The following is a 14,212-nucleotide window of genomic DNA, read 5'->3' as shown; positions in this document are numbered from 1 at the left end:
ATAGTCAAATTGAGGTTGAGTGGTAGAGAGGGCTTTACAGCCCTAACTCCGCCACTTTAATTAAGGCATTTTCATTTAATTTTTCAGTCACTCTAAAGTAGACTGTTTTTAAGGGTTTTCAAGTAAATGTCATAGTTCTTTTTTTCTGGCAGCAAATATTTTATTATCCTTGTTACCAGACATTTTCTTAATCTTTCAGATTCTTCATTGGTTTCTTTAAGTTTTAAAGGTGTTTATTATTATTAAAGGTATCAATAAATCTGTACAGTCAAACATTAGTGTTAGAGTTTTAAACAATTTTAATGTTGAGAATTTTAAATGTAGGGTAAGTAATATTGTTTGGAATAAAGTAATTGTAGCTCCTGAAAACTTTGATGTAGCCTTTAATAATTTTATGGAGAGTGTGTCTCACTCTTTTAATGAGTGCTGTCTTTTGAAAAACGTTAAAAATAAGAATCCAAGCAATAAGATCTTGGAAGTCCAAAACATTGGTACACACCTTTTTTAACTAAAATCAAGTTACTACTAGATGTGTCATGAGAAGTGTAAACTTATTCCTGATTTATTGGAGGTCCACAAAAGGATTAAAAAGTTTTATCGTGCCCAAATAGACATAGCAAAAAAGAATGCTAACGATGAAATTATATTGGGGTCAAAAAACATTTGCAAAGCAGCTTGGACTGTGATTAATAACGAAACAAGGCGCACACCTAAGAAATGCTTCCAGACCGAACCCTCCATATCTGTCAGTGATTTTAATAATTATTTTATCAATATTTGTAGTTATGTCAATAGGCCTAATGATAATGTTAGTCTAAATTTAGCTAGTGCAAGTGACATGCTGGAGTCATCTGGTATAAACAATCCAAAGGCTTTGCCTTTTAAATGGCACACTGTAAATCCTGTTGATATTTTAAATACTGTTATCAGGCTAAGAAACTCCGGGGCTGAGGATGTATTTGGACTATCTAATTTTATACTTAAAGAAATAATTAGGGAAATATTGTATCCTTTAACTTATCTTATAAACTGTATGTTTCACACCAGAGTCTTTCCACAATGCTTAAAAGTAACAGTAACTGTGATTATATATAAAAAAGGAGACAGAGCCAATGTAAATAATTATCGACCTATCGCCTTGGTACCAGTTATATCTAAATTATTTGAAAGTATTATTAAATGTCAGATTGAACATTACTTTGAACAAAATCAATTACTTCTGTCAGCACAATTCGGTTTTAGACATAATTTATCCACTATTAAGGCTGTTGAAAGTGTGGTGTCATAGATTATTCATAGTTTTGAAAACGAAGTTAGTGCCTTACTCTTAGATCTAACCAAGGCCTTTGACACTGTGCCCCACCAAGAGCTTATCAGACTACTAAATTACTATGGAATTGAGGGCAATGAGCTTTCACTATGTATCTCGTATATTAGTAATAGGTACCAGTTTGTTAAAATGGGTGATCAGAGGTCGGATCTTTAAGCAGGTTATAAGCGGGGTCCCCCAGGGCTCTGTCCTGGGTCCCTTCTTATTGACGGTCTTCATTAGTGATTTTCCCAAATTTGTGCCTAATAAAAGTACTCTACGCTGACGACACTACCTTGATGTGCTCTAACTTGCTCTCTGAAATTAACTCGGCTATGATTGGCTACATGAAAGAAAAGGTCTGACCTCTGGTATTCCACTAATGGCTTAAAAATTAACGAAGATAAGACTGAACATATTACTTTTAGTTTAACACATTCACTGCGGCCGGCCCATATGGGGACAGCAGACCTGCGCGCGAAGTACGGACATCCCCAGATGGGGCTGCCTTGCTGCTCTACCCACAAAGCCTCAGTGTAATTCAGCCTTTTGTTGTAGACTATTGAATATTTGCCGCATTACTTTAACACATAAAGAATTTTTAATTAAAGTAAGAAGAACACTTCAAGATGAGGTATCAGAACTTCACTCAAACGAGTCTAACAGTTCTCTACTCAAAAATGACTCTTCTCACTCGTGCAGCACTCCTCAACCAACCATCACAGAAACTTTTTTAGCCAATGTAGCTCTGGAAATGGCCCCTCTTTAAATCGTAACAACCAAGACAACATTCAGATTAATTTTACAATTATGCATCAAAACGTGCAACATTTACCCTCACGGTTGGAAATTTTAAGAATTAATTTGGACGAATTAAAGCCAGACATCATGGCAATTTCTGAGCACAAAATGAGTGAAAATGAACTAAATATATTACAAGTTCCGGGTTATAATATATGTTCTTATTATTCTAGATCTTCAGTGGGCGGAGGAGTAATGATATTATCCAAAACACATCTCAATACTAAAAAATTAATAATTCCTTCAGTTCAAAATTTGTTGATTGACAAAATATTTGAATGCTGTCTGGTTGAGGTATTACTAGAAAATTTTAACTGTGTATTATGCTGTATCTACAGATCCCCAATACCAATGTTTTTCCACAATTTTATGTCAAATTTTAAAGTTTTATGTTCTATTTTAACTAACAAATACAAAAATCTAATATTAACTGGGGACCTGAACATTAACGTTTAAAAAGAGATAATTATTACAGACTTTGTGAGTGTACTTAAATCACACAATTTAGAATATAAAGTTGACTTTCCGACAAGAGTAACATTACAATCAGAGACAGCTATAGATAATATAATTAGTAATATTAAAGATTATGAACAGCAAGTAACAGGACTCATAACACACATCTCAGACCATGATGCTCAATTACTTGAGATTTTTAACTTAAATATAAAAAAGAAAATTTCAAAAAAATATTGCAGAAATTTTAATCCAAATAATATTGTTACTTTTAGTAAATGTTTATCTCAGGAATCCTTTATGGAGGTATATCAGTCAACAGTTAACACTAAGTATGAAACCTTTTTAAATATTTTTATGTACCATTTTAGTAATAGTTTCACAAAACTTATGGTAGATATCAAAGATAAAAAAATTGATCAATGGATCACTGACAAAATAAAATATAAGAAAAACGAAATCCATCAACTTGAAAAATAATTTAGAAAAAATAAGGATGAACATTCTAAAGTTTTAATCAAACATTCCAAACAAGAATTAAAAAACTGTATAAATAGGAATAAGAAACATTTTTTTTATAATAAATTAAGTAATTCTAAAAACAAATCTAAAATGACTTAGAATCTGATTAAAACTGAGATAAATAAAGAATCAACTGCAAAGCATAATATTAACATTGAACAAGAAGGAATTTTAGTAAAGAACCCTATTCAGATAGCAAATTTATTCAATGATTTCTTTGTATTAGTAGTTGAAAAATCTGTTTTACCAAAGATTCCTCAGGGTAATAGTAACTTACTGTTAGAAGACAATTTTTTCAACCCAATCTAGGTTTAAGTTTAAAACCATAACAGGAGAAAATCTTTAAAAAAATAGTTAACTCCTTTGAAAATAAATTTTCTGCTGGAAATGATGATATTTCCATTGATATTGTAAAAAAAAGTCCTCCCTGTTATATTGAAACCCTTATTGCATGTGATAAACTCTTCTATTATCTCTGGAATATTCCCTGAATCATTAAAAATTGCTAGAGTAATTCCCATTTTTAAAAAAGGAAATCCTAATGATGTGTCATGCTATCGTCCTGTGTCATTGCTACCCATCTTTTCAAAAAATACTTGAAAGAGTTGTTCACTTTCAGTTAGTAGATTATTTAGTAGAACACCAACTCCTAGATAAAGAACACCACGGTTTTCAGTCAGGTCGATCAACAATTACTGCAGGAATTGAGTTCATCCAAACAATAATCGAATCAGTTGATAAAGGGGAAAAAGTTTTAGGTGTATTTTGGGTTATGACTAGAACCTTTGACAGTGTGTCTCATAAAAAACTTTTAAAGTCATTAGAAAAACTAGGGATTACTGGAAAACAATTGGAATGGTTTGAATCTTATCTCCAAAATAGACAGCAGTATGTTGAGATTGAACATTCAATATCAGAATTTTCAGAAAAATACAATTACATCCGCAAGTTCAATTCCCAGAGACAAATAATTAAACATGGTGTGCCACAGGGGTCTGTCCTGGGACCTCTCTTGTTTCTTTGCTACTTGAAGGGTTTACCTGGAGCGATCCCTGTTGGTAGTACTATTTGTTTGTTTGCTGACGATTCGAATATAACAATATCAGGAGACACTAAAGAAAATGTTGAAGTTTCATCATTTATTGCTTTGTCAATTGTCAAAGAATTTTTGGATCATAAAAATCTTCTACTAAACTCAAGTAAATCTAATTTTATACCATTTTGTACAAAACAAACAAGGAATAAAATAAACCCACAAGTAGCTAGCTATAAATAACGAAATAATAGAACAAGTTGAAGTAACAAAACTTTTAGGGCTTTTAATTGACGAAAACCTAAGTTGGGACAAGCACACTGATCATGTGGTAGGCAAAATGTCAACAGGCTTATTTGCTCTGAGACAATTGGCAAAGTATTGTAGCTTGGAAACATTAAAAATAATATATTTTTCTTTAGTTCACTCACAATTTGCTTATGGGATAAGCATATATGGAGCAACAAAAAGGGGAAATTTAGATAGAATTTTAATACAACAAAAGAAATAATTAAGAATTATGTGCAAATTAAAAAGAGAAGACTCAGTCAAACATCTTTTTGCTAATCTAAAAATATTAACTGTATATGTGCTCTATATTTTAGAAACTATGACTTACGTAAAACAGAACTTTGACCCGATTTTATCTGTAAATAATCATATTCACAAACACTCGATTAAATAGACAGGTTGAAACACATCATTTAGATTTTTTTAAGAAAAAAACTAAATATATGGGAACAAAGTTTTTGTATATGCTACCAAGGCATATTTTACTGGAAAATAATTTATGTAAATTCAAATCTAAAGCGAAAGATTATTTAATAAATTTATCTCTTTATTCGCTAGATGAATATTTTCTCAGCTAGAAGTAAGCAATTCTGACCTAACTGTTGTAAGGAATCTAGGAGGGGCCATTCTATGTTTGGTATATAACATAATATATTTTAATATAAATAAGGATTATAAGTATTAAGTATCTAGTATTAAGTCTTAACCATTTGTAATTTGACGCTATTTATTGTACCTTTGTACATAATATGAATAAAGAATGTTTGGATCTTGAATCATTTTAAGTCATGTCCAATGCTTTCTTGTGATTGGTTTTCGTTCGCTTCTACCTGTTACGGTTCTTTTTCAATAGGAGCCCGTTGTAATCTTTGAGTGTTCAGTGTGTTGTTTCTATGTATATCAACTGTGTAATCTTTCTCTACATTATTTGTGTGTTTTTTTTTTTATAAAAATGGATCCTGCATCTTATAAATTGTACACTTTGACAGATCATCAGAGATTTATTCTTAGATTCCTCATGTACACGGGCAAATCAGATACTACCGTAGGTGGCGTAGGGCATACTTAGAAGGTTGTCCTACACCTTTTGAAGGACTATTTGGGGCAAGGGCATTCAGTGTATATGGACTTTCAATGAAACAAGTAAGTTATATCAGCAGCAGAGCGCTCGTAACAACTTTTGACAGTACGGGACCAGTACAATATGCGGCTGGCCCCAGTAGGGGCCGAAAATTGTGACGTCACAGTTCCAGGAAACTCGGCCGGAAACGTCATTTAGACCTTCAATCCTGCCTTTCTACCGTACAAGGAAAGTTTTTTCGACATAAAAATTTTTCAGCATCCGGTAACCCTAATTGTGCTTATGCCGCAGCGAATGTGTTAAGAAATAACTCTGTTAAGCTACTTGGAATCAACCTGGACACTAAGCTTACCTGGAAAAATCACACAGATATTCTTTGTACCCGTTTATTCAGAGTAATTTTTCTGTTAAAAAAACTCAAAACTTGTACTAGCTTCACCTTGCTATTAAAAGCTTACTTTGCACTTTTCCATTCACATCTTTTGTATGAAACTCTCCTCTTGGGGTAATTCAACTGGTGCTAAGGAGGTTTTTCAATGCCAAAAGAGAGCTTTACGCACAATTCTCAATATAGCCTTTAGTGACTCATGTAAACCTTTTTTTAAAGAACATAATATTCTTACTGTACCTTGTATGTTTATATTTAAAAGTTTAATGTTTGTTAAAGAAAACCTTGAAACACTTAGTCTTAGAAACTCTAATCATGATTATTCCACCAGATACCAAGACCTTATTGACTTAGAATACGCTAACTAAGACCCAGCACACATACTTTTATGTTGGTATAAAATTATTTAATAAGCTACCTTTAACGGGCAAAGATGTTTCTTGCACAACATTTTAAAATGCTTTGCTCAAATGGTTAAAACAAAAAGCTTTTTATACAGTGGACGAAATGCTTTCTTGTAATGTAGATAATTTATTCTTTTAGTTTTATGCTTTGTGACTTGTACTATTTACCATAAGTAAGTTATGTGGTATGTATTATTGTATTCTTTAATGTTGGTGTTATACTGTGTATATGTATAAACCATCTGATGACATTGTCAATGCAGTTATTGTGGGTCGACAATAAAGATTCTTGATTCTTATTAGAACAAAGCTACAAACCACTCTTCATAAGCTTTATTGATTACAAAGTTGCGGCTTTTGAAATAAGATTAATATTTAACCTTTGAAAATTGAAAAATATGCTATGTAAGAATAACATTATTTTTTTTTTGCAATGGGGTGGGAGGTGTAAGAAACTCCTTAATAAACCTATGATTACAACAGAGAGTACTGTCTCCTACTACATATAATTTCAACAACAAATTTCTTGACCACTCTAACATAAAGGGACAAAAATATACACATACACAAATTCTTTAATATAAAAACCGTTTATGAATACAAAATGAACAATATTATACAGGGGAATTGACTCGGGGCTTTACAATTGGTCGACAATTTCACACATGAGTCTGTCAAGAGGGTCACAACCTTCGCTGTCGGTTTCGTCCTTGTTGGTGGTGTCGTGGGCCTGGAATATCTCTACCGGAACTGTCAGCTTTGAGTCTAGGTCGGACATGTCAGGCAGACTCATCATAGCTTGGTGCAGGATCTCCCGTACCTACACACACAACAGACAGACAAGTAGAGAGGAGACAATTCAGAAAAATAATCAACAGCTTGAATAGTAAATAAAGAGCTGAGCATGAAAAAATACTAAGCATTAAATTACATGCAAATGTTAAACTGATTTAATTTTTAACACTTCTTGTAAATTAAATTCTTTTTATTTAACAGTGTACAAACTAGTGTTACCATACAATAGTGGTAATTGAAATAAGGCTCTTCAAAATTTTATGCTCTGTTGATATCTAGTACTTTTCTAGTAATAAAAACACACTTTTTCAATAAGGGGACAAAACCAATATTAGGATTTATAGACAAATAATTCTTTTACCTACAAGATCAAATTTTTAGTTGAGAAAACTTCTTACTCTTAACCCTAGATGGGTCTATGTTAAAATTCGGTTTTTGAACCAATTTGTAAACATTTTTCTTCATAATTATAAAACTTATTTGTCACCTTTAAACCCTATTCATTTTGTCCTATCATTTTATTCAAAATACTATTTTGATTGTAAGTATACAGTTTACTAAAATACTATACAATTACAATAATACTATTTTTTTGTGCCACAGTTCCATACTATCCTTGTTATATCCAAAATATGCCACAGTTCCATACTATTTGTTACGTTTGAAATGTGCTACAGTTTCATACTATCCCTGCTATGTTTGAAATCTTTCAAACAAAAAAATGGGTAACATTTCTGGTACTGTCGAGAACAGCTACCTTACCTTTCCCAGATGTTTCTGGTACTGTCAAGAACACCTACCCTATTTTTTCCAGATGTTTCTGGTACTGTCGAGAACAACTACCCTACCTTTTCCAGATGTTTCTGGAAGCGCTGGGCTGTCTCTACGCGCTGTCGCCTCTGCAGCTCCAACATGACACGTAGTGTCTCGCGCGCCTGATGTGGACGGAACTCGTTGAGCAGGTGATGGATGTGAATGAACAGTAGGCTGAGGTCCTCTACCTTGGCCGTGCGGTGGGTAGAGTCGGGACAACGTACCAGCAGGTCTAACAAGTCGAGGAAGTTGACAAACAGCGAGTGGTTCAGCTTGCGCAGCTCCCTCTTCCTGTCGTAGTGCTGGGGGTACAGCCGCTTGAATCCCTGCACCAATTTAAATTGTATTTATTAAAATTCATAACTCTGATTCTAAAATTTGTTGAAATTTATATGCAAACAAAAACTCGATGCAATTTGTGTTAGGGAGAACTGAACTGGTACTCTTATAATCAAAAGTGTTAAGAGTTTGAGCCTGGTTTAGAGATAGTAGTTTTAACCTTCCGATTGATAATAAGAAACTCCCAGAATGATACACTTGTTGTTGTCTTTGCACAGCATATTTTTCGGTTATTCTTTAAAAATATGTGCTAAATGCAAAGTAATAAGTGTTTTATATCAATTTTTTTGTTACAAACCAGAGTAAAATTTAAAATAATGCAAATATGCACTTATTGTTTTTTTATTTATAAGTTAAAAAAAAATGTATTGTAAATTTTTAGTTTTCTAAGTTTCACTCCATGTAACTTTTCATATGACTTGAGATAGTAAGATACTGTAAATGCAATAAATATACACAGTGTTTCAGTGAACAAAAATATATTATAACATATATATATATATATACACTTGTTTACAACACAAAAAAAGTTTTTTGTTAAAAATATAAAGTATGTACACCTTTTTTTTGTCATTACGCATCCATATTGGTGGTTGATGAATTCTTTGGAAGAGTAATATCAAATAATAATAAATTGTTTTCACTGTCACCATCAGTTTTCACAACCCAACTCATATTCCATCGGTTTATACTCATCCAGACTTTCTGGAAACAAATCTGACAAAGAAACATCATTATGCACTTTATTTGCCCATATGTTTCATCAGAACTAATATTTTCATCTTCCAATAGTTCTCCCATATATAATTTGAACAACGATGATCGCCCATTTTACAACAAACAATGGGCTCATGGCTCATGTAACCCGAGCTTCAGTTTCGGTACTATCTCTAAGGATATTTTTTGTTTGTCAGATGTACAGAGTGGCCCCAAAGGCACCACCAAAGCCCGCACTGATGGCTAGGGGCATTTCTAATTGGTACTTTCCCGACCTCAGATCGTCCAACGTGATCTGACGTCAGACAAAATTTTTTAAAGTAATTATGTTAAAACCTTTTCAATACTATTGTTAATTTTCTTTATCTTAATATATAAAAATGAATTGACTTTGTTAGTCTTACTAAAACCCGAGAAAGCCTGGACCGATTGTGCTAATTTTAGTTTTCAAATGTTTGTAGAAGACCAAGGGAGGTTTTAAAGGTGAGAAACATTGGAAAAGATTCTCAGAATATTTAATAATTCTTGAAAATTATTATAATATTTACAACATGTAATCCAAAGTTAACTGACCCTAAACAGCTGGTGACAATTTCAGCTGAAGTTGACCAAAGTGGCAGAAACATTAGTTTACATTTAAGTTTTTAGAAAATATTGAAAGGTTATACAGTGATTGAGTAGTGTTATGCAGATTGCATCTAATTTTTATCTTGATTGCACTGATCTGTAACATATAATGTAAATGAAATATCAAATACAGTATTAAACAAGCCAAGCTTAGATAGGCCTGAGCCTATTACTATGTAAAATATTGAAACATGTAATGTAACTGAATAGTTTTAAGAGCTCGCTTGATTAGTTTATTTTAAAATTCCTGAAGACCAGTACCTGAGTTTCCAGGGGACGGATGATTGCATCATCAGTGCTGTACGTGTTGCCAAACATTTTATAGGAATCGTTGCCACCGGTGGTGGAGGTTTCGGCGCTCTACCTCGTTTGACATTCTCATCGGTGTAGACATTTATATATTGAACTGGTGGTAGTGGAAGGGAGCTCACTTGCGCTTGAGCTGCTTCCGGAGTTGTTGACATTCTGGGCTACTTTATACACTCTTATCTGAAACGTTACATCCAACATCTTGTAGAGATTTCTTTGGAGCAGAGAATAGATGAACAACTAGTCATATAGCTAACAGCCTCCCTCCAGACACTTAAATACTACGTTACCTTTTCCATATCAAACACTTTTAAGTCATTTACCTTCCTTGACAAACTTTTCAGTTGTCTTCGCCGTAAAATTTATTAACTGTTTTCAACATATTTTTTAAAAGAATAGGCCTACATTTAAAATTCAATCTGTTAAATAAACTTGCCAAATGCAATAGGAGGATTTGGTATAAATCAACAGGTGACCCAAAAAAGTACTTTTAGTGAAACTATTTGTTTAGGTCTTACCAAATTAGTTGTCTAATAGGCCAACGGAATAGACATTGGAATAACTTGTAAATGAAGGCTAAAGACTCTCGGAGCAATTGGAAATAATTTAAAACTAGTAGCCTAGTTAGTACATAATAACATCTATTTTCCAATATTATTTTATTTTTGGGACACTGCAATATAAATAATAATATTGGAATAGTGTTATTATTAATAAATTGGAGTTGTAAATGAAATATTGTAATGCAAATATTGAGTTAAGCTTCATTCACATTATGCTTGGTGCTGCGTTTGAAATCTGACTCTGGTACAGGTTGATTCCTGAATTATGTAGTCCACGTCTGTCTGAAGAAACCCACAAAAATCGTTTTGACATCAGAAACATCTAGGCTACAAAGGTTGACTCATGGAATCTCTAGTCCAAGTCTGTCTCAAGAAATCCACAAAAATCGTTTTGACATCAGAAATATCTAGGTTACAAAGGTGCTCAGTCCAGTTACCAAGCGGAAATCCAGTCTGGATGAAGGAATACACAAAAAAAACCCTGATATTTGAGAATTTTTAGTTCCTTCTCTATGCAACCATATACATTTTATTGCAATCAGATGTTACAGTAACAGTTTCAAAAATTACATAAAAAGATTATGTTAACCGGTCAATTCTGGGGTTAAGCCTACTGATAGGCACTATCTCACCACCAGCACATGGTAGCACCACAACCCACACTGATGACCAGAGCCATTAGTGTCTGAACAACATCAGCCTACTTGACTATAAGTTGCAGTGTTCTGAATTTTATTTTCAGTTCATTTTGATGCTTAAGTAAGTATTACCCAAAAACAACTAGTAAACTAGTGGTATTGGACAAGTGTTTTTGAAACGACTTCAGCAATTCATTTGCCAGATCGTGTTAAAAGCATTCTAGGTGTATTGTATGTAATTAACCTTCTTACCGTGATGGGCTGATTTAATCGGAGGTCAAAAATTTACTCAAGTCCAACACAGGCCGATTTGCTCAGCTTGTGCATTAAGACTGAGAAAACACCAATGGCAGATAAATGGTTAACATTGTTTGTAAATCAAATTCAAACTGTTTTTTTACAGTTTAAAACAAATTTCTTTAGTGTAGACTGTGTAACTTAAATTAGTTCTTAAGTGAATTTATGAGATAGCAATAATATAATGATGGTTTAGGCTAACACAACAATTTTAAAATGAGCGTTAGTTTTTCAGGGTTACAGATATAAGTTGTTACAAACGATAAAAACTAATACAGGTGATATGAAAAATTAGGATTAAATGATAAAGAAAACGTAACAACAAAATAAAACTTCTTGAAACTGAAAAACAATAAAATTATCTTTTAGCGTTATTTTGCCATAGATACTAAAGTTAACTATTTTATTTTTATTTAAAGTAATATACTTATAGAACAAATTGTATTTAGAATATAAAAATGTGTGTACAGTTATTGCAGTTGATTTACTTATTGATCAAATTAATTACTATTGGTCAATTATATCGATGGGTATAATAATTAATTGGCATTTGATCATTTCAATATAAAAAAACCACTCCGCTTATCGTACTCCCTCCACTAATGCCTACTCCTTCTTAGGTTATCATCCCCCTCTCCACCACCAAACCAGTAACCCCGATTTCCGTCGGTCCCCTAGATTGATAACTACTGGAGATATCATCTAAATTTTAAACATATCATCAATTATTATGCAATAAATGGATTGCAACCACATACAAAATCTTTCTGGAAATGAAATATACTATTTTAGGAAATTTATGAAAATAGTTTTAGATTGTTATAGCTAACATCGCTAATGCAAACATAATTTCACTGCATGTGGTGTTCTTTGATTGTAATGAGAATCATTGGGTCAGCGACGGTCAAATAGTCAGCAGCTGATGGCCATAATATGCCAAGTTGCATACATCTTTGGCGGTTTAAAAGGTTAATAACCTATGCTTTGAAATAATCCCACAGATTTCAGGAGTTACTGTTAATACTTAGTATACACTAGTCTACAGATTTGATCAACATGTAGCTAATATTTAGGTCTCTATGAAAATCAACCAAACCTATTTAATTTTAAATTCAATAGGCAATTATATATTTTCATATCTACATAAAACTGGTATAGTATCAACTTAGAACCTTTCTGGATTAAATAATTAATTCAGCACAAATAATTTATACCAATTTGTTATGGAAAATAGGTTAAGTAACACTATCTTGTATACATAATAGAAATATATGTTAGGCTCGTTATAAATATGAATACAATAGATTACCTTATAATCAATCCTACCAAACTCGGTAAAAGAAAGTAATTTTGACAATAATTAACACTCTATTCATTGATGAAAGTGGAAAAACGTAGGCACAATCTCACACAGGAACAAAGACGTACGTAGCTAGAAAAGTTGTGTTGTGTTAGTCACGTCTAGTACAAAAATCCAACTTTTTGGCCAAGTACAGAACGAGTACACAAGACAAAACACAACCACAACATAACCAAACAAAACCAAAAATCTCGATACTTTGCATCGATAGATATTGACTCGATACAACCTGTGTATCGATACTAAGGTTTTCGATATTCTATCGACCATCGACACTTTCGGACATTCTTGATTGCTTTGTATTAATATTAACTAGCTGTTTACCCACGGCTTCGCACGCAAATCTTAAGAACCCAAGTCCTTATATTACTTAGTAAAAGCAATTATGCGCGATTGGCTGCGGGTAACAGCTAGTTCGTCAATAAATTCGTAGTATTTTATAACGAAAACTCTTGATTTTCAATAAAATACCAATTACAACCAAATACCCAGATACCCACGGCTTCGCACACGATTTCCTACAGAAAAATTGGGACATAGGAGGCATATTTATTTTGAACGACGTTATTACCCTTCTGAGATAAACGATAGTCACTGAAAGATACTCCAAGCTCATGATCTATTTAAGATTTAAATGTTAAAACAGTCTCAATATGCACCTGTGAAATAACTGGAATTTTTCTCCAATATTCTATGATTTTTGTATACAATTGAACTATATTAGACCATCGTGGACAGGAGTAAAAAAGTTGGAATTCATTAGCGCACATACAATGTAATAAATGATGACGCTCAATGTGATTGTGAAACGAAAAATAGGCATATTTTAGGTACATATTATTACAGTCTAATGATTATGAGCTTCAGATGTTAAGCGAAATTGCGTATGGTTTTTATTTTAGGCTTTGCGCGTGTATCACTTCTGGATCAAATTAGTTATATCTCCGATGCCATGATTGAGCTTGCTTTGTTGTCTCGATCGAGAGAATATGTACACACGGAGTTTCGAGAACCATACTTCTGTCAAAAAAAAAAAAAACAACTAAGGTTGGTTTTATAACATTCTTTATATTTGTAGCCAACGTAAGATAGTAATTTTGATATCTGCATTGCTCTTCTGATCAAGCATGAGCATGGTTTATATTAGATAAATATTGCAGTTAAAGGTGAATTTTTTACGTCAAATTTGAATAATTGTATTATCTGGATAGTAAAGTCTATGTTTAACAGTGATTGCAGAAACAGTTGAAACAAAATTTGCTGTTTCTCTTAAGCTTACTCTATGCTTTCAAAGTATAAGTGTAAAGAAATTATAATTAAATTATAAAAACATATATTTCTTTTGTCGCATTATATATGTTTACAAAGAACAGCTGATTAAATTTGAACAGGCTCTTTCACTTAATAACATATGTTTGCTGCAATGCATTTCTTACGGGTATTTCCGTAACTTTTAGAGACCAGTGGGG

At 32.7% G+C, this 14,212-nt stretch overlaps 1 protein-coding gene across 1 annotated transcript; it reads right to left on the bottom strand.

Annotated features, from left to right (window-relative positions):
• Positions 1-6,856: 6,856 nt before the first annotated feature.
• LOC124372289 (mediator of RNA polymerase II transcription subunit 7-like) lies at positions 6,857-12,868 on the bottom strand. Its single transcript, XM_046830671.1, is given in 5 exon segments — positions 6,857-7,105; positions 7,929-8,219; positions 9,838-9,909; positions 9,912-10,065; positions 12,693-12,868. Coding segments are annotated over 4 exon segments (672 nt in total). The 5' UTR covers positions 10,041-10,065; positions 12,693-12,868; the 3' UTR covers positions 6,857-6,925.
• Positions 12,869-14,212: the final 1,344 nt, after the last annotated feature.

Source organism: Homalodisca vitripennis, unplaced genomic scaffold (assembly GCF_021130785.1).
Source record: "Homalodisca vitripennis isolate AUS2020 unplaced genomic scaffold, UT_GWSS_2.1 ScUCBcl_2794;HRSCAF=7893, whole genome shotgun sequence".
Lineage (NCBI taxonomy): Eukaryota > Metazoa > Arthropoda > Insecta > Hemiptera > Cicadellidae > Homalodisca > Homalodisca vitripennis.
The sequence above is the reverse complement of the archived record's forward strand: the minus strand, read 5'-3'. Positions and strand labels throughout refer to the sequence as shown.